The sequence below is a fragment of the Rhincodon typus genome, chromosome 10 (assembly GCF_021869965.1).
Source record: "Rhincodon typus isolate 14 chromosome 10, sRhiTyp1.1, whole genome shotgun sequence".
Classification (NCBI taxonomy): Eukaryota; Metazoa; Chordata; class Chondrichthyes; order Orectolobiformes; family Rhincodontidae; genus Rhincodon; species Rhincodon typus.
Window position 1 is genome coordinate 66,261,934 of NC_063341.1, and position 20,716 is coordinate 66,282,649.

A 20,716-nucleotide genomic window follows, 5' to 3' on the forward strand; every position below is an offset into this window, starting at 1 on the left:
GTTTTTATTCACAAGTTAACGTTGGGTTACGTTCAGTTTTTCTGACCTAGCTTGTCATTAAACTGTTCACCAACTGATTCCTACAACCACGTATTCTCTGAGAACAACAGGTTTCCTCCTTTTGTCTCTGTCTGTTTGACTCAAAGCTAATTTCAAATGTCCCCACATTTCCGGTTTCTGGCTTTTGATTCAAATCTTGCTCCACCCCTCCTTCCAATCCAACTCCTTTGAAAATCTGGTGCTACCCTGAGGATATCTTAAAATACTTCTATTAATTCTGTCATTGAACCTGGCTGTTGCACTTGCTGTTTGTATGTCATCCATCATGAACAACTCCAATTTCCACTTACACATTATGCCTTTTAAATACAGCTGAAATTTCCTGTCATGCCAGTCGTACACCATTTTCATACATTATTTTTAAATAATGTAGGTTTCCATAAGTTGAGCCAAGAAAAGAAATAACTGGGTGATTATTGTTTGCCAAATTCAGTAATGTGAAACAATGTGCAAAATTCGGAACTCAAAATTACTTACTTAAATACTTGATTCTTTTATCCCTCCATATGCAAATCTACTTTCTTTCTTAATGCATTTATACATTTCTTACCCCTCTTGTTGAAGAAGTTTCTTCTGAATTCACTGTTGGTTTTCTTGTTGACTATTTTATGTTAGTGGCCTCTGACAATGCTTTGCCCACAAGGAAAAATATTCTCACTGTATCAAAACCTTTCATAATTTTAAAGACCACTGTTAGGCCTTTTTTTGAGAGAAGACACCTAAGCCTGTTGGTGCTTTTCCATCCTCTTCTGGTCTGAGTATCATGCCAATGACATAAGATCATTTTCTTGCTTTGTTTTACTGAATTTGGAAGAAAATAATTACCTGGGTAATTATGCATTGTCATATGCATGGGGAGTAAATTTAATGATTTTGCCGTTCCAATAGGGAGATATGTTTGACAATAGGTCAAGAATCAAGGCTTTGTCCTATTCCCTTTAAACAAGGCCTTCTGGCTAGGATTACAGAACTTGGTCTGTGGTACTAATGCAATGTAGCTACAGTGGATGAGCTTTAATACATTAGCAAACCACAGTGAATCATCCAAGCAGCAAAACGGAATTTGTGTTTAGATTGGATGCCAATCTAGTCACGGTATATTGAGTTCAGTTCTACTTTCTACGACATTTGGATTAAAGATAAACACAAGTCATAATACTAAAACTATAAGATACAAACCAGCATGAAATAAATACTTCCTGGTTCTAAAATTAAAACTAGATATTTAAGCCTAACTCTGCTCTAGTGTGTACATCAATTCACAAAAAGTAAACCATTCCAGATTACTGAGATTATTTTTATATTGCAAAGTTTTTTGTTTCTTTTTAAGAAATAGTTTTATTGAGTTGATGACCGTTAATGTATTAACAAGTTTAATTGCCATTCCTGAGTATCATAAATCACTTAAATTGAATGCGTCATCTACCTTTTTGATGCTTATGTTTGTTGAAACCTGTAAAATTTAAGAGCAGAAAGCAGAAGTAAATGAACTGTACCTATAGTAGATGCTACCTCTTTTGTACACCTTAATACATATACAATAATAGGGAAGTCTTGCTCAAGCTTTCAATTAGAATTAGAATATCCTTTATTGTCACATGTACTCAACTACAGAAGTACCAGAGTACAGTGAAAAGTTTTACACTGTCGCCTGTTATGGCACCATCTCAGGTACCAAGTACCTGGGTACAGATCTTAGATCCAAAAACAGGAATGATAAAGAAAAGTAGTCGCATTACTTTACAGTGATTGATAGTATAAGTTAGAATTATGGCATAGTTAAATGGATAGATACTACAGTCAGTTAAGCAAATTACAAATAAATATTATACTGCAGTAGCTCAGGGCAGGGGCTTCCATACGTGGTCTGACTGCCTGCACCAGACCTCAGTCCAACGACCGTTCCTGGTCTGCTCCAACCCTCCAGTCCGCTCCTCACCAGCTCTCAGCTGCTTCAAGGTAAGTTTGCTCCAGGACTTGCTCCCCCTCACTGGCCTCCGCTCTGTGACTCGCTTCCCCTCGCCGGCCTCTGGCCTGGGACATGCCTCTGGAGCTCACCAGCTCCTCCACTCCCTTTCGGCAAGTCAAGTTAGAAGTTGAAAAAACAATGCAGAAAAGGAGGAAAAAGAACATGGGGAGCAAAGGATCTCCAGCTGGAGTGTCTTATTGTGCCACCATCTTGCCAAGGTACTAGTCAGACCACAGCTGGAATACTCTGAACTATTTTGAGCTCTTTTAATGAAGGAAAGATATACTAGCATTGGAGGCAATCCAGAGAAGGTTCACAAGGCTCCTCCAGATATGAAGGGAAAGCTTTTGTGACAGAAAGTTGAGTCTATACTCTTTGTAGTTTAAAAGAGTGAGAGATGACCTTATTGAAACGCTAAAGATTCTTATGGGAATAAAAAAAGAAGTGTGGATGCTGGAAATCTGAAACAAAAGTAGAAATTGCTGGAGAAACTCCGCCATTCTGGCAATATCTGTAGAGAAAAAGCAAAATTAACCTGTGGAGTCCAGTGACACTCTGGAACATTTCTGTAGAAGGGTCACTGGACTTGAAATGTTAACTGCTTTCCCATCATAGATACTGTCAGACCTGCAGAGTTTCTCCAAGACTCTTAAGGGAGTTGACAGAATAGATGTGGAGATGTTGTTTCCTCTTGTAATACAGTCTAGGACCAGAGGGCATAATCTCAGAGTAAGGGGGCGGCTTATTCAAGACAGGCGAAGAGAAATTTCTTCTCTTGGAGGATAGTAAATCTGTTGAATGCTTTACAAAAGAGGGAATTTAGGGGTTGAGTTGTAAAGTATACTCAATCTGTGATAGATGCATTTTGAATCAGTAAGGGAATCAAGGGTTTTGGGGAAAAGCCAGGAAAGTGGAGTTGAGGATTCAAATCAGCCATGATCTCATTGAATGGCAGAGCAGCTTTGATGGTCTGACTAGTCACCTTCTGCTCCTACGTCTTACAATCTGCCAATTCGTTGAAAGTGTTGACATTATGCTAATGCTGTGACACTAGGGAGAATCAATATATCATATGAATGATAGTAAAACTGCAAATGCAATGAAATAGAAGGTGTAGGTAATTTCCAACAATTTTGCTGGACACGATTTGTAATATGGATTCATCTGTCTTGAGCTCAGACGCAGGCTAACCCTCACTGCAGTGCAGCACAATGACATTGTGTGTGGTGAAATGAACATCTATTATCCATGGCGTTTTCTTACTCAACGTCATACTATTAGTATGAGTAATTCAGCTACAGTTTTCTTGGAAATCTCTCATCCCAAAAGGCTGTGAATGCTGATCATTTGAAACTTTCAAGACTGAGATCGATGGCTATAGGTATCAAGGGAAACTAAGTTGGGGTTGATAGCCATGAACTATTTGAATGTTGGAACACGTTCGAGAGGTTAAATAAGTCTGGAGTACTCCAGTTCCTGTGTTTCAAACAGTTTGTGAATCGCCAGTTGGTATTCTTCCATTTCTTCATGGTTCGCTATCTCTGTAGTCTTCTCCAGTCTTGCCAGTTTCCGAGATCTCTGCACACCTTCAATTCTAGTCCATCTCACCTCAACACAGTTCCACCCCTCCGCAAGTTTGGTGACTGTACCTTCAGTTGTTTGGGCCTTAAGCCTGGAAATTTTTGTTGAAACTTCTCTATTTGTTTACCTTTGCTTCTTAAATCTACCTCTTTCTAGTTTTTTTAATTGCTTTTTACCTGGTTTTGGGCCAAATTTTGTTTGAGAACACTCCAATTGAATGCTTTGGGACATCTTACATTAAAAGTGCTACATAAGTACAAGTTGTTGTTGCCATAATTATGATTTATTTTACTTTGTACTGTACTAAACCTTGCATTTATTATTTTGTTTTATTGCAATCACACAAAAACTTCGCCAGATTTCCTAAGGATAATGTCTAAAGGTTAAACAGATGTTTGTCTCCACTTTCTAACTTTTTGGCACCGATCAATGGAATGTCGGACTCCAGTCCATCTGCATTAAATTGTGTCGCGGGATGTGCATTTCGGGAAACTAATGGAAACAAAATATAGTACCATGAAAATAGTTGACTGCATGCAGAGGGAACTTGTGATGGAAAAAGTACAAGTTGTGCAATTTTTAGAAAGGTGGTTTGTGAAAAGAACAGGACTAAATAAATGAAATAAATCTAAATGTAAATTTGCTTTCTATCATTGACAACTCAAAGTTATTTTGCAGCAGCTGAAATCAGCTAGACTGTCTAGACTAGTATCGACATATCAAAGTGTGGATTGCTGGGCACATGTTGTTTATCACAGAAAATACACTGGACTTGCTACAATAAAGGCAATTGCTGTGGGCCAGTGTCTGCCAAATTTCAATCATTGTTATATTTTAAAGTGAGACGGAATTGTTGTATGTTGTCACTAAGTATATATGTTTATATTTCTCAATTATTTTCACATTTTAAAGACTGTAAATAAATTTGTTTTTTGAAGTTAGGAAGTAATAGCCATGACTGCTTAACAACAGACCTTGATTTTGTGAGCAGCCATTAATTATATTCACACTTACCAACAGACTTTCAACAGGCTTTTACACTGAAACTTGGTGCATAGTAATCCTTTTTAATGCATCACTCCCTACAAGTTGTCTGGAACCTAAGGAACAGGGCAGGCAAATGTGTATCTCCTTAACTGATCAGGTTGAAAAATACTTACTGAGGGATGCAGCATCTGGATAAAATAGTGTGCATTGGAATAGTTCATTCAAGCCAAATAATGCACAATAAGCAAAAGAAAAGGGAAACACTATGTGATGAAGGCAAAGATACAGATGCATTAAAATGTTCAAACTCAACAATAATCTGGATCTGATGGTCAGACTGCTCATGATAAACGTGAATTTTCATTGTCAGCAAGGTTTGACAGCAATCAAGACTTCATGCATGTGCACTCTGCCTGAAGGATGTTTTTTAGCTCATTGTCTGCTGATTCTTCTCATGCAGTTTCCTTGCCAGCTTTTGTCAGTGATGATTTTCCATTTGCGTTCCGTCATGGGTGCAGGATAAAGAGGAAGGTCCTTGGTCTAAAGAGCCAGAGGAAAACTCAAACATGCCAACTGAGCTAACCAGCTCAATTAACTTTACCATGCCATTAAAACGAAGTATCCACACGGCAATAAACAAGCCTTACATTTTTAAAGAAATGTAATGAGTTAATTACATGAACATCACACTTCTCATGTGGTTCAATGTCAAGCCCCAGCAGGATGCTGTTAGTATGCAGAGGGGTGACTTGAACAGTTATGTCCTGATTTCCATCTTTTAATCGCAGATACTCAGTCACTGGAAGTTAAAATCCAGTCTATTCTTTTAACATGATGCTAATGGTCTCACCACTGTTTTCATGTCATAACCCAAGCCATGACGAGAGGTGGCCCACAGAAGGGTTTTTCAGACTAGGAATAAATTTCCTATGTTCTGTAGGTAGAAAGAGTGGAGGCAAGAAATATATGTAGCAAGTTCACCTTCTGGACTAGGGCATATGATTTATTCTCACTAAAGTCTACACTCTGTATTTTTTATATTTTTTTATGTCATCAGCTGAATTAAAAATGTTGAAGCTTCTACCATTAATTGTAATCAATATACATAAATTAAACTGTAGTTTTCATTTTTAAAGAAGGAATATATTGTATGAACCTTACACTTTTCATCCCTGTCATTTATGCTGCTTTCCACTTTTTCATGTTAATTTTTATGTTCCACTGTATTTAATGAGCATGACAGGCAATTTAAGCATAAGTTGACATCAGCAAATGAGTCCATGACGGGAAATACATTCAGGTTGAAGTTTCCAATTTTCCCAGTAAGAAATGTGTGCACTGAGAAGAAGAGTGGACTTAGCACTCAACAAGATTGTATAAATACCATTTTCACCATTTCCCCAATCTAACATCGCCCATTAACCCTTGCTGTTTGTTCCTATTTATCAACAATTATTATGTCTGTGCTGTGGCAGGGGATATTCCTGTCTGATGGAGGTGGTCAGAGATAAGAGCAAGGGAATGGCATTCTGCGCTCGCTACCTTCCCTTCACAACGCTGAGTCCTTCAATTCAGCAACTGATGCATTTGAATAAGGGAAACTCTGGGATCCTGTAAGCAATGTCAGAAGAGTTTGCTTCTCATTCTCTTGCATGGTTACTTCTGCCACCTCAATTAATCGCCCACATATGTATGTGTATTAGTGTCTGGATTGGAATGCAATCCGTGAGTTTTCCTGCCCCGAACTTAATCACGAGGATTAATCTTTCTTTCTTATTAGTTGTAACGTTTGGTAACTCTACCTGTGTGAACTAAGGAAACTTGCATTTCTATAGCTCCACAAGAAAAGGAAAAACGTAACCCATTTAACATACACACAATGCACTGATTGCGTATAGGAGCATAGGAACAGCTGTAGGTGATTCAGCCCCTCGAGCCTGCTCCACCATTCAATGAGATCATGGCTTATCTGTGGCCTAAGTCCATATACCTGCATTTGTACCATATCCGTCAATACCTTTTAGCTTAACAAAAATGTATTTATCTCAGCTTTAAAATTAAGAACTTGCCTGTGTCTACTGCCATTTGTGGTAGAGAGTTCCAATCATCTACCACCCTGCGTAGGTAGAAGAGCTTCCTAACATCTCCCCTAAATGGTCTGTCCTAATTCTTAGACTATGACTCCGAGTCCAGCCACTCAATCTAAAACAAATGCATTCAGTTTGAAGAAAAGTAGCTTTAAAAATTCTTTCTGTTCTTATTCCCCTCAGGTTTCTGTGAATTCTACTGTTCAGTTTCCAACAATAAACTTTACTTCATCAAGATCATTGGAAGAGCTTTCCCTGCCCCAAGATAGCAAACGTTTACTGCAGTGGACAGAGAAAAAATATGGATCTGTGACTTCTTTCACTGAACTCAATAAGGCTAATAACATCTACATCAAAGTGGGTGAAGGTGGGTTAGCCTTACTTTACTGAGCAATGTTTGTACCTAATGTCTAAGCTATGGTAATCACTGTGGACTCCTCATTATTAAAGATGTGACTTATCAAGTAATGCAGTCATTCAAATTCGGAATGGCCTTTGGTTATTTTCCTAAACTATATGTTAGTATTATATATGTATATTACCTCATATCAAGAACCTGATATTTCTTCTTATTCTTGCATGGGATGTGGGCATTGCCAGCAGGGTAGCTTAGTTGTCCATTATAATTGCCCTTTAGATGGTGACTTACCTTCGTAAAACACCACAATCCTTGTGGTGCTGGAAAGATAGTACCAGGATTTGACCCAGTGCTGGTGAAAGAATGACAACATGCTTCTAAGTCATGAGGTATGTTGCTTGCAGGGGGCTTTGCAGGTAGTTGTGTTTTTCAAAGCGGTAGATGTTGCAGGTTTGGAAGGAGTTGCAAAAAGGAAACATAGTACGTTAATGTAATAAACCTTATAGGTGGTACACACTGCTCCCACTATGTGTCAGTGCTGAAGGGAGTGATGTAGAAGTTGTTGGATGTATTTCTGTTCTAACTGGCTGCTTTGCCCTGGATGGTGTCAAGCTCCTCGAGTGGTGTTCTATTCTTTCACAGGTTGTGGGTGTCACCGTCTAGGCCAGCATTTGTTGCCGATCCCCTAGATGCTCTTGAGAGGTAGTGGTGAGCTGCTGATTTGAAACACTGCAGTCCATGTGGAGTAGGTAGCCCTCATAAAGCTGTTAGAAAAGGAGTTCCAAGATTTTAACCCCTCGACAATGAAGGAGCAGCAATGCGGTTGAAAATTGAGGGATGACGTGTAGCTTGGAGGGGAACTTGCAGTTGTGGATGTGTTTGGACTCATCAAAGCAAGTGGAGAGTATTCCGTTACACTTCTGACTTGTGTCTTGTAGGAGTTTTGGGGAGTCATGAGGTGAGCTGATTGACCTGCTTTTGTAACCACAGTAATTATATGGATGATTTAATTCAATTTCTGCTCAATGGTATGCTCTGGAATGTTGATGGTGGGGGATTCAGCAATGGTATACTTTTGAGTGCCAAGGGAAGTCGTTACATTTTCCCTAGTTGGAGAAGTGCATTGCTTGGTATTTGTGTCACAAATGTTATCTGAAACACTTAATAGTTTTACATAATATTTTGTAAATTGACATTTTAATAAACATTTGTAATTATAACGATGCTAAGAAAGTCATAGATAATATTTCTGACCTCTCGTAGATCCCTTGTTGCCACCAACTTGCACCATAGAAAAGAATTTTCTATCCCAGAATTATCTTGCAGCATATCTTAAGACTCAGTCTGCACAGGGCTGTTTACTACCCAACCCAACAGAAGAAAAGGAAGTTCATCTCATTGAACTTGAATTACCAAGTTCAAGTCCTTACAGGTAAAATGATACTTTACTTGCTTTCTGTTCTTGGACACTTTAAATGTTGAGTTTAACACATCATATGCCTTATTCCTTATAAAGATCAATCACAATGCCTTCAATCAAGAGTGATGTTAAAAGCCATAGATATCACAAAACTTTAAAACTGCATTCAAGTTAAACATTTTTCTATATATTCATATATCATCTTTCTAAACAGGGATTACACTTGAAACTGTAATTAATCTCCAAATTTATCGAGATATCCAAAGCTTTCAATTCACTTGCAACATAGTAACTCCTAAGTATCCATTCTTTCCTTATTAATGAACTCAGTTTCTATTTTGTGGCAGAGAAACAGAAAACAAACATATTCAGTTTTACAAATAGATTATGTAAAACTTGAAAATTAACTTTGCAATCTGTTTTGCTGTCTCTAATACATACTGAATTGGTAAACTTGCTAACATTTTTTGACATATAGTAATCAGATTTATGGACAACATGTATTGGGATGACAAGGTGCAGGGCTGGATGAACACAGCAGGCCAAGCAGCATCATAGGAGCAGAGAGGCTGACGTTTCGGGCCTAGACCCTTCATCAGAAAAGGGGGAGGGGAAGGGGGTTTTGAAATAAATAGGGAGAGAGTGGGAGGCGGATAGAAGAGGGATAGAGGAGAGGATAGGTGGAGAGGAAACAAACAGGTCGAAGAGGCGGGGATGGAGCCAGTAAAGGTGAGTGTAGGTAGGGAGTTAGGAAGGGGATAGGTCAGTCCAGGGAGGACGGACAGGTCAAGGGGGCGGGATGAGGTTGGTCGGTAGGAGATGGAGGTGCGGCTTGAGGTGGGAGGAGGGGATAGGTGGGAGGAAGAACAGGTTAGGGAGGCAGGGACGAGCTGGACTGGTTTTGGGATGCGGTAGGGGGAGGGGAGATTTTGAAACTTGTGAAATCCACATTGATACCATTGGGCTGCAGGGTTCCCAAGCGGAATATGAGTTGCTGTTCCTGCAACCTTCGGGTGGCATCGTTGTGGCACTGCAGGAGGCCCAGGATGGACATGTCGTCTGAGGAATGGGAGGGGGAGTTGAAATGGTTCGCGACTGGGAGGTGCAGTTGTTTATTGCGAACCGAGCGTAGGTGTTCTGCAAAGCGGTCCCCGAGTCTCCGCTTGGTTTCCCCGATGTAGAGGAAGCCACACCGGGTACAGCGGTATTGGGATGGTTCGATTTCTATTACTTGGATAGAATTAACATGGAACAAAAAACATTACAGAACAGGAACAGGCCCTTTAGCCCACCAAGACTGCACCGATGCATGATGCCTTTCTAAACTAAAAACCTTCGCTTCGATGTGATCCATATCCCTCTAATCCCTGCCTATTTATATATCTGTCAAGATGCCTCTTTAATGTTGCTATTGTATCTGTCACGACCACCTCCTATGGCAGTGTATTCCAAGCACTCTGTGTAAAAAAAAAAAAAAACAACTTACCTCCTTTTACCTTAAATCTATGTCCCCTAGTAAGTGACATTTCTACCCTGGATAAAAGACTCTGACTATCCATTCTATCCATGCCTCTTATAATTTTGTAAGCTTCTATCAGGCTGCCCTTCATCCTTCGATGTTCAAGTGAGAACAAACCAAGTTTGTCCAATCTCTCCTCATAGCTAATACCCTCCAAATCAGGCAATGTCCTGGTATGCCGTTTCTATACCCTCTCCAAAGCCTCCACATCCTACTTGTGGTGTGGTGACCAGAACTGTACGCAGTATTCCAAATGTAGCCTAACTAAAGATCTATGCACCTGCAACATGACTTGCCAATTTTTATACTCTATGTCCCAACCAGTGAAAGCAAACATGCTATATGCCTTCATGACCACCTTATTCATTTGTGTTGTCACTTTCAGGAAACTGTGGACCTGTGCACCTTTGGATGTTAATGCTGCTAATGGTTCTGCCATTTACTGTGTTCCTTCTGTCCTGCATTAGATCTTGCAATATGCATTTTTCTGGATTAAACTCCAACTGCCCTTTCTTCGTCTAAGTCTCCAGCCTGTTTATATCCTGCTGCATCCTCTGGTGATGCTCCTCATTATCTGCAGCTCCCCCAATCTTTGGGTCATACATATACTTGTAGATGATCCTCTGATGACCATTATTTAATAAGCCACCCATATGTTAAACTGCAGGCTTCATGAAATTGGCCTTCCAACTTCAGTGTACTGCTTATAGGAACTAAGAACAGGAGTAGATAATTCAGCCCTTCAGGCCTGCTCCACCATTTAATACAATCATGACTGATCCCATCTTGGCCTCAAACCCACTTTCCCTGTTGGCCCTCCATAACCTATCAACCAATTACAAAAACTCCGTGTATCTTCTCCTTAAATTTACTCAATGTCCCATGTACCTTTTAAACATTGCGCATCTTCTGAACTCCGGAGTATAGGCCTAAAGTGCTCAATCTCTGTTCATAAGACAAACCCCTCCTCTCTGGAATCAATCTAGCAAACCTCTTCTGAACTGCTTCCAATACAACCGCATCCCTCCTTAAGTAAGTACTCCAGATGTGGTAACACTAATGCCTTGTACAGTTGCAGCTACACTTCCCTCCTTATATAGTCTCTTGTCATCTGAACTGTGACACAAAGATTTGTATTTATGGATGTACCTTCTCACAATGCCTCAAGCATTAAATATCAAATATACATTTTTTGACAGTTCATCACTGTTACAGAAATATCTACATTTTAGTACCATTTACTCAAGATTGTTCCTACCTCTGGGCCAGAATAGCTGGATTCAAGTCCGACCTGCCCCAGAGGTGTATCATAGCATGTCTGAACAGATTGATTCAAAGTAATTGTAAAAGCTTCTACTTGCAGTCATTTAATGCTGTTTTAACTTGAACAGTTCAATCACTAGTTGTGGTAATTATACTTTACGTATTCTGTCCCTGCAAGCCCTCTAATTTATGTGCACAATTGGAGAGTATTTATCTTCGATGGAAATGCTCTTTTGATCTTTTGCTACTTTGTTTTTCAATCTCCAGGAGAAAATCAATACTAATAAATTTTCTGGCCCTAACAACTGACTGTCCCTTCTGAACTCATTTTATGACATTCACCTGGCTGACCTTGTTACAATCCCTACACCTTCAAATTACAAAATCAAATTTCTACAGTTAAGAATCACAGTTAGTTTCCAGATCACTTGGCAAGCACCTCTCAACAAAAAGTCAAGAAGATAATACCTAAATGCACTCCATCATTGTTGTGCAAGCATTGCCAAAGTCTCAGTTGGCATAGAACTTAACAAGTTAACTTTATTATACCACATATGCAACAGACTTTAAAACATCTCTTGTGGATTCCCACTTTTTTTTTCAGCCTCCCACATTTTAACCCAGCTGTAAAAGCAGAATACTAGGACACAATGCTTTGATTATCCTTTTCTGTTTACATGTGGTCTAAAATTCCTATTTCAAAACTCAATTTGGTCATCAGCTGTGACCCTATTAATAATGTTACCAGGGCACTTCTAATGTGTGCCAAGCAAAGACCACAAGATCAGCAGTAGTCATTATTGTTCCTATTGGTATTAGTGGCAGAGGCGTAGAAACAGGTTAACTGATCTCTATCATACTCGATGCAAGGGCCAGAGAATAAGTGGAAGTAGTAGAGTTATGCAGTTTCTTAACAAAAAAACAAACTCTGAACTGGCTGATATTCAGCCAGATCAAAATTTTGCATGCAAATTAAACTTCTGGTTGAGATAAATGGGTTTATGGTCAAATTTTACTCTTTGCAAAATCTGACCCTTCAACTACTACTGGAAAAAGTGTGTAGAATTATTTTGAGAGAATGTTATTGTGAATCATTTTCTAATGCATATTGAAGGCTGTTTTGCACATGTTCTATTGTCTGGGATTAAATCCAATTTTATAATCAACTGGCCAGACACTAGAGACATATTCAGTTGGTAAAGGTTCAGGATAAGTAAAATTTCTGGCACACTCACTTAAACTTTTACACTCTTCTACTGCAGAATTTTCAAGGTGGACATTGTTATTGACATACGACCTGTGCATGCAGACACCATAATTTCCAGAAACATTTTGCTGATCCTCAAATGTGGGAAAGCAGTCAATTGGGTATTCAACACACATGATGTTAATGGAAAACTGGAAGTGATTGTAAGTATTTGAGCATAAAATACTTTTCAGTGAACGAATTCTTCTTTGCTAGAAATCAAACTAATAAAACTGGGTTTAGCATTGGATTACGTGGTGAAGAGTTATTGATCATCATGGTAATCATGGTGAATTAATTTAAAATTAAATTAAGATGCACTGCAGAAATTCCACCAAAGATCCTCAGGTAGCACAAACCCATGACCACTTCCATCTAGGAGGACAAGGTCAGCAGATACACGGGAGCACCACCACCTTCAGCTTCCCCTTCGAGTCATTCACCATTCTGACTTGGAAATATATTGCAATTCCTTCACTATTGTTGGATCAAAACCCTGGAATTCTCTACCTAATGGCATTATGGGTCAGCCCACAGTAGGTAGACTGCAGCAGTCCAAGAAGGCAGCTTACCGTCACCTTCTCAAGGGCAACTAGGAACTGGTGATAAATGTTGGCTCAGCCAGCAATACCCACATCCCACAAATTAAGTTAAAGAAAAACTAACAGACAACTTTGAGAAATGTTGAATTGCTGGAATGAAGAAAGATTCATCTGAGGAAAAACTTTAATTTGTCACAATTTGTTTCTTCTTCCTGACATGCATAACTTGAAACAATGTAATGTTTAAAACTCTTTGGTTGCTGATTACAGATCATCGTAAAAGAAGTTGATTCTTTGCAAAAGCTTTATCTTCCACAGCTTCACTTAGCAAAACGGGTCAGGGCACTGAAGAGTGTAATATGAGAAAGGAAATACAGAAAATGCACATTTCTGGTGGTCTTAAGCAGTTAATTCCCTCAGGCTGTTGGCTGTTGAATTCTGTAGTTGCATGAAATCTTCAAAAAGTAATTCTACTGCTTAGTGATTCTTGCACTCAAGGGCATATAATGCTGTTCCATTTTTTTTAGTTACCCACAGCTTTCCATTCTTGTTGAGGCATGTTTCCACGCTTTTTTTGGGTAGTTTTTAATCACAAGTCAAGGGCGCCTTCAGATTTTGGTGGATTTCATAGTTAAAGAGTTTTACAGTACTAAAAGAGGCCCTTCAACCCACTGGGATCTATGCCAATCATCAAGCATCTATCTACTCTACTCCTGTTTTCAAGCCCTTGGTCCATGGCCTTGTATGCTATGGCATTTAAACTGTTCATCTAAATACTTAAATGTTGAAATGGTTGCTGAATCTATAACCTTTTCAGGCAGTGAGTACCAATTACACACCACCTTCTGAGTGCAAAATATTCCTCCTGAGATTCCATCTAAAGAACCTGCTCCATAAATCTATGCCCCTGGCAATCTACTAAAGGGAAAGGTTTATCTCCATCAACAATATTTATGCCCTTCATAATTTTATAAACCTCAATCAGATTCTCCCCTCAGGCTCATATATAAAGGTAATGTAGGCTAATAAAGGCAAGTATCTTTGCCTTGACTAATAACCTGTTCCCAACAACCCTATCCACCTGTCCTGTTGCCTTCAAGGATCTATATGCAAGCACACCAAGGCCCTGCTGTTCCATAGTACTCTCCTGGGCCCTAGCATTCATTGTGTACTCCCTTGCCTTGTAGGTGCTCCCAGAATGCTTCACTCCATACTGTTTTTAGGAATTAAATATCATCTGCCACTGATCTGCTCATCTGACCAGTACATTGATATCTTCCTGCAGTCTTTAAACTTTCCTCCTTGTTACTTACTGCACCACTAATTTTGGTCTCCTCTATGAACTTACAAAAGCATCCAATATTCATGTCTAGATCATAAATGCACACTACAAACAGCACCAACCCCTGCAATACTGCACTGGAGGCAGGCTTCCTGTCACAAAAATAACTTTCAACCAGCACCCTTTGCCCTTACCACTAAGCTAATTATAGATCCAATTGCCCTGGATCCTGTGGACTTGTAACTTCTTCACCAGTTCCAATACAACCCCTTGTAAAAAGCCTTGCTGAAGTCCATGTATACCACATCAGCTGCACTACTTCTATCCACGCACCTAGTTAACTCCTCAAACAACTCAATTACATGATATAGACATTGTATTCCCTCTGATAAAACCATGCTGACTATCCCCAATTAATCCTTGTATCTCCAAGTGGAAATAAATTCCTCGGAATTTTCCCAAAAGTATCGTGACTACTGGTGTTGGATTCATTGGCCTGTAATTCCCTGGTTTATCTCTGCCATCTTTCTTGAATAATGGTATCACGTTAGCTGTCTTCCAGTCCTCCGGCACTGCCATTTTATTACAAAAACCATTGTGTGACATTTTGCACTCGCATTTTCATTAGTGACCCATTACAGATGCTGAAAATAAATGAATTGATAAGTTGATGCATAAATAATTTACCTTAGAAGTATCAAACGTTTGAGTATTGCTGCATTTGCGATTCTTGGATACTTGGTAGAGTGGTTGGGGAGGGTTTAAACTAGTGTGGCAGGGGAATGGGAACCAAGTGAGTAGGGTAGTAGATGCAGAATTTGAGGGAGAGCTAGAAACCAAGGCAAACATTACTAATAACACGAACAGGCAGGGAAACGCTGCTGAAAAGAGCAGGGGAGGTGGTCTGAAATGTATGTGTTTCAATGCAAGAAGTATGATAGGCAAGGTAGGTGAACTTAGAGCTTTGGTTAGTACTTGGAACTATGACATTATTGCGATTACAGAGACTTAGTTGAAAGAAGGACAAGACTGGCAGCTAAATGTCCCGGGATTTAGATGTTTCAGATGTGATAGAAAGGGAGGTGAAGGGGTGGGGGAGTTGCATTACTGGTAAAGGCGTATCTCAGCTGCATTGAAAGAGGATACATCAGAAGACTCCTGCAACGAGGCAGTATGGGTAGAACTGAGGAATAGGAGACGTGAAATCATAATGCTAGGGGTATACTACAGGCTTCCCAATAGCCAGCGGGCGATAGAGGAGACAGTATGTATACAGATTTTGGAAAAGTGTAAAAACAGCAGGGTTGTTGTGGTGGGTGATTTTAAGTTCCCCTATTACTAGTGTAATTGAGTATCTGGTCTATATATGTAGTCTTTCTACATATGCTAATCTGGAGTTCCCCATTGTTTTTGCATTCTGCCATTATGTCCAGGAAGGGTAGTCAGTTGTTGTTCTCTTCTTCTGTGAATTTTATCCCGGTAAGGATGTTGTTTATGTGTCAGTGGGTTTCTTCGAGTTTTGTGCTTTTGGTAATCACAAAGGTGTCATCTACATATCGGACCCAAAGTTTGGGTTGTATAGTGGGCAGCGCTGTCCATTCTAACCTTTGCATTACTGCTTCTGCAATCAGTCATGGTATGGTGGATTCCATTGGTGTTCCGTTGCTTTGTTTGTATATGCTGTCATTGAAGGTGAAGTGGGTTGTGAGGCACAGATCTAGTAGTTTCATGGTGGTGTCCTTATTGATGATGTTGGTGTCCCGGGTGCCTGCCCACTTGATTCGTCCAGTAGTGTGGCAATTATCTCTTTGGCTAGATTGATATTTATGGATGTGAATGGTACTGTTACGTCAAATGATAAAAAAAAATTTACAAAAGAAGAAGAGGACAGCAATGGACTACCCTTCCTGGACATAATGATAGAATGCAAAAACAACAAGGAACTCCAGACTAGCGTATATAGAAAGACCGCACTTATGGACCAGATACTCAGTTACACAAGCAGCCAGCCCAATACCTACAAACTGAGCTGCATCAGGACACTATTTAAACAAACCCAACACATTGCAGCAACCTGGAACTACAGGAGAACAGGATCACCATTATGAAATCTTCAAAAGAAATGGATACCCTAAAAGCACAATCCGCCGTTACCTCCGAGACAGACCACACTGGAAGACAAAACATGACCAGATTCACTGATCACCCTACAGTACATCAAGGACATTTCAGAGATGACCACAGGACTACGCAGACTTCTAGGTATCAGGGTAGCCCACAAACCAACAATCGACCTACGACAGCTACTGACGAACGTAAAGGATCCCATACCCAAAACTGGTGTAGTGTACAAAATACCATGCAAGGACTGTGAGAAACATTACATAGGCCAAACCAGAAGAAAGTTGACAATATGGATACACAAATACCAACTAGCCATCAAGAGACACAACCAATTCTCACCTGTCTCAATACACATGGACACTGAGGGGCAAGAATTTGACTGGGACGACACAGCCATAATTGCACAAGCCAACCAGAGACACACCAGGGAATTCCTGGAGGCCAGGTATTCCAACCAGAACTCCATCAGCAAACGCATTGAATTAGACCCAGTGTACAAACCACTGAAAACAAAACTGGAAGTGGTACCAAACAACCCAACAAACTGCGGCATATAAATAATAAGTGGGACAGAACACCGACACTTCACCAGAGAGGTGCACTGACGATGTTACCTAGCAGGTGGTGTTCCACAGGGATCAGTGCTGGGACCTCTGTTGTTTGTTGTCTCCATTAATGATTTGGAGGAAAACATAGCTGGTCCAATTAGAAAGTTTGGGGTCCAGACACGGGTTAGTGGAGTTGCGGATCGTGAGGAGGATACAGCAGGATGTAGATCAGGTGGAGGTGGGCAGAAAAATGGCAGATGGAGTTTAATATGGACAAATGTGAAGTCAGGTACAGGTGAAAAGTCAGGTACAGTGAATAGCAGAACCCTTAGGAGTATTGATATGCAGAGGATCTGGGTGTGCAGGTCCACAAATCATGGAAGGCAGCAGAGCAGGTAGATAAGGTGGTAAAGAAGGCTTATTGGCACGCTTGCCTTCATTGGAGGGGCATTGAGTCTTAAGATAGATAACTTATGCTGCAGCTTTATAGAACTTTAATTAGGCCACACTTGGAATATTGCCTTGAGTTTTACAGTAGGATGTGGATGTTTTGGAAAGGGTACAGAAAAGGTTTACCAGGATATTGCCTTGTATAGGGGATTTTAGCTATGAAGAAAGGTTGGATAGACTGGGTTTGTTTTCACTGGAATACAGGAGGTTGAGGGGCAACCTGATAGAAGTTTATAAGATTGTGAATAGCATGGATAGAGTGGAAAATATGAGGCTTTTTCGCACAGTGGAGAGGTCAGTTACTAGGGGACACAGGTTCAAGGTGCGAAGGGGGAAGTTTAAAAGAGATGTGCGAGGCATGTTTTTCACACAAAGGGTGCTGAATGCCTGGAACATCTTGCCAGAGGTGATGGAAGCAGACACAATAGCAGCATTCAAGAAGTACCTGGACAAGTACATGGATAGGAAGGGAATAGAGGGATACAGATCCTGTAAGTGAAGATAGTTTTAGTATGCAAGGGCAAAATGTGTCATCGTAGACTTGGAGAGCCAAAGGGCCTGTTCCTGTGCTGTATTGTTCTTTTGCCTTTTTTATTTTCCTTTGTGCTGCTTTAACGCCGTTCACATAATTGCTACTTGAACTTTGATTCAGTGCAAGCATTAGAATCATTTGTAAATATTCAAATATTGAAAAATAATTAGTCCTATGTGCCTTAACTCTCTCCAATAAGATTAAAGATAGATGGATTCACTTTATTAAAATATGAAACTGTCTGAAGATGAAAGGAAATATTTACAGTATGTAAAGGCACTAATTGTGGAATAAACTTACATTGTCTCTCTATACTTAATTTATTTCATGTATGTCAGTCTAATTATCACACTTTTCAAAATGTGGAGCTATTATAGAGCTGCTCTTTTGGAACATCTCACTGTTTTAACAGACTTAAGAGCTTGTTTTGATACTGAAATAAACAAGAGATTGTACTTGCACCCTTCTTGTAAATTTGAAGAGGTACGTATTTGTTTCTTTATAGAATCATGGAAATTGCATTTTAATGACATAATGTAAATGTCCCCAGAGACTTGTGCAAAAACACCTGACCTGAAACTCCAGCGCAGTACTGAAACAGTGTTCCACTGTTGGAGGTGCTGTCTTTCAGATGAGCTCTTTAACTGTAGCCCCATTTGGTCTGTCAGGTGGCAGGGGAGTTATCACTGGTATTCTGGTCAACATTAATCTCTCAATTAATATCACTAAAGGAACCACATAAGTATTAAGGAACATGGGAACAGGAGTAAGCCATGAAGGTCCTCAAACCTGTTCCATCATTCATGAAATTGTGGCTGATCGGTGGCTTAACTCCATATACCTGCTTTTGGACCATATCCCTTATTTTATTTGTTACGCAAAGGTGTTATCTATCTCAGATTTTAAATTAACAACTGATTTAGCATCAACTGTGTCATTGTTAGAAATGCTGATACTCTAAGGGTCAACGAGAATTTTGTTCTTTCCCTGAACAACCAGTTCAGAGATGTCACTGCACACCTCTAGAGCAGGTGGGTCTTGAACCTTGGCCTTCTGACTCAGAGGTATGGACACTACCACTGCATCACAAGAGCCCTAAGGATCAACCAGAGAGATTTTCCTAATCACTCTGATCAGAGATGTTATTGTGTACCTCTGGAGCAGGTGGGGCTTGAGCCTGGACCCCATTCCCCCCCAACCCGGTTCAGCTGTAGAAACACTATCACCACACCACAAGAGCCCTAAAGGTTAACCAGAACAGCTTATTTGATCAAGAGCAGGTGATGGTCATTGAACTTTGTGTTCCCTTGAGGCATTTAAAGAGAGAAGGGTACCTCAGGGTGGACTGTATTATTGCCCCTTCCAACACCATTTTGATTTAACCCCTCCCTTGTTTTCCCCACTTTTTTTTAATTGTTGAAATGCAGTGCTTGTTAATTGTTAGTTTGTTTAGTGGTTCAATTATGTGATTTATTGGTGGGTTTTAAAAAAAAGTCTGGCCATTGTAGGGGCTAGGGTGTGTTATGCTCCCACCCCACCAACACCACTTTGATTAAGTTACCCACCTCTACCCTTATTTCCTCCTTCCCTTTGATTTCTGTTTTTGTCACACTGATCCTGGTGAGCAGTGACTGTCTGGATAACTTGTGAATTGGATGAGTAGATTTATTTTATATTTAAAAATTGGAGGTGCTGGGCTCTTCCCCAGTGAGGGAGTTTGGCTCCTGGACAGAGCAGGAGCCCAGAAATGAAAGATGCAAACTGAGATTTGTGCTGAACTATAGATTGACAATTTTGCACTTGTAGATCTCTGAAAGTATCTTGTTGCCTAATTCAACACGTGGATATTAGTTTATAAAAATATGGTAGCAGAGCATTAACCTTGAACTCTTCAGGTGGGAAGATAAAGCAGAATGTAACCCCTGTTTCTGACAGAAGCAAAGCTCCCAGTGGCCTTTAAAATGAAATGCAGGATCATGAAATATGATTATCCACTGGTGTTTTCAGATTTGGAGCCATGTAATGAGTGAAAGAATGAAGTGGGGATATGGACTTGGGTCACTTCTCCAGCCAAGAAGAAGCAAGATATGGCTTTAGCTTTATTCTTACTAGAAAGTAGTAAAATTGGGAATAAAGTATTTTAGGAATTGAATGTAACTGATTTGACACAGAGGAGGGACTGATACAATTTATGAACAAAATTTACAAACGGGATGAAAGCCTACTAAACTTTATTTGATAAATTTAAAAAAGATGAGTGTTGGCACAGAATCTATGGAAGAATGCAACATGGAGTTTGAGTGGTTATATGAAAGACTGATGAAATCCATCTAGAAAATCCAGGGATTGTATTGGCAGTTAAACTATTAGGTTGTGCACAGATTTCACATGTGGAGACTCCTGGTTTTCCAGTTGTTCAATTTGCATCATGATTCCTGTTTTGGATAAGTAGCTGCTGTTCTGATATAAAATTTTCAGAGAGACAATCCATTCCAGCTACCTTTGTAATGCAAGTTGGGAGTTCTGCAGTGAGTTCTGCAGTGATACAAAGAATGGAAGACTCAATGATTATTGACTTTCATAGTCGAAAGGCTGTAGTCACAGGCTAAGAAGCAGCAAGGTATGGCTTTGGCTTTATTCTTAGGGTAGAATTGCTGCCAGACATTTTGAGAGGGGTCATACTTTTAAAACGTTTCTGAATCAAAAGAAAATGCAGGATTGGGATGATAATCAACAATCCCAGAAATC

General features: G+C 39.9%; 1 protein-coding gene across 4 annotated transcripts in view; it reads left to right on the plus strand.

Moving 5' to 3' along the window:
* tgfbr3 (transforming growth factor, beta receptor III) overlaps nucleotides 1–20,716 on the plus strand; it is a 199,557-nt gene that overhangs the window by 118,071 nt on the left and 60,770 nt on the right. For all 4 annotated transcript variants that reach the window (XM_048601985.1, XM_048601986.1, XM_048601987.1 and 1 more), the window contains exons 5-7: nucleotides 6,868–7,051; nucleotides 8,306–8,474; nucleotides 12,507–12,654. In XM_048601985.1, the coding sequence (XP_048457942.1) occupies nucleotides 6,868–7,051; nucleotides 8,306–8,474; nucleotides 12,507–12,654 (501 nt within the window). The remainder of the gene's footprint in view (nucleotides 1–6,867; nucleotides 7,052–8,305; nucleotides 8,475–12,506; nucleotides 12,655–20,716) is intronic.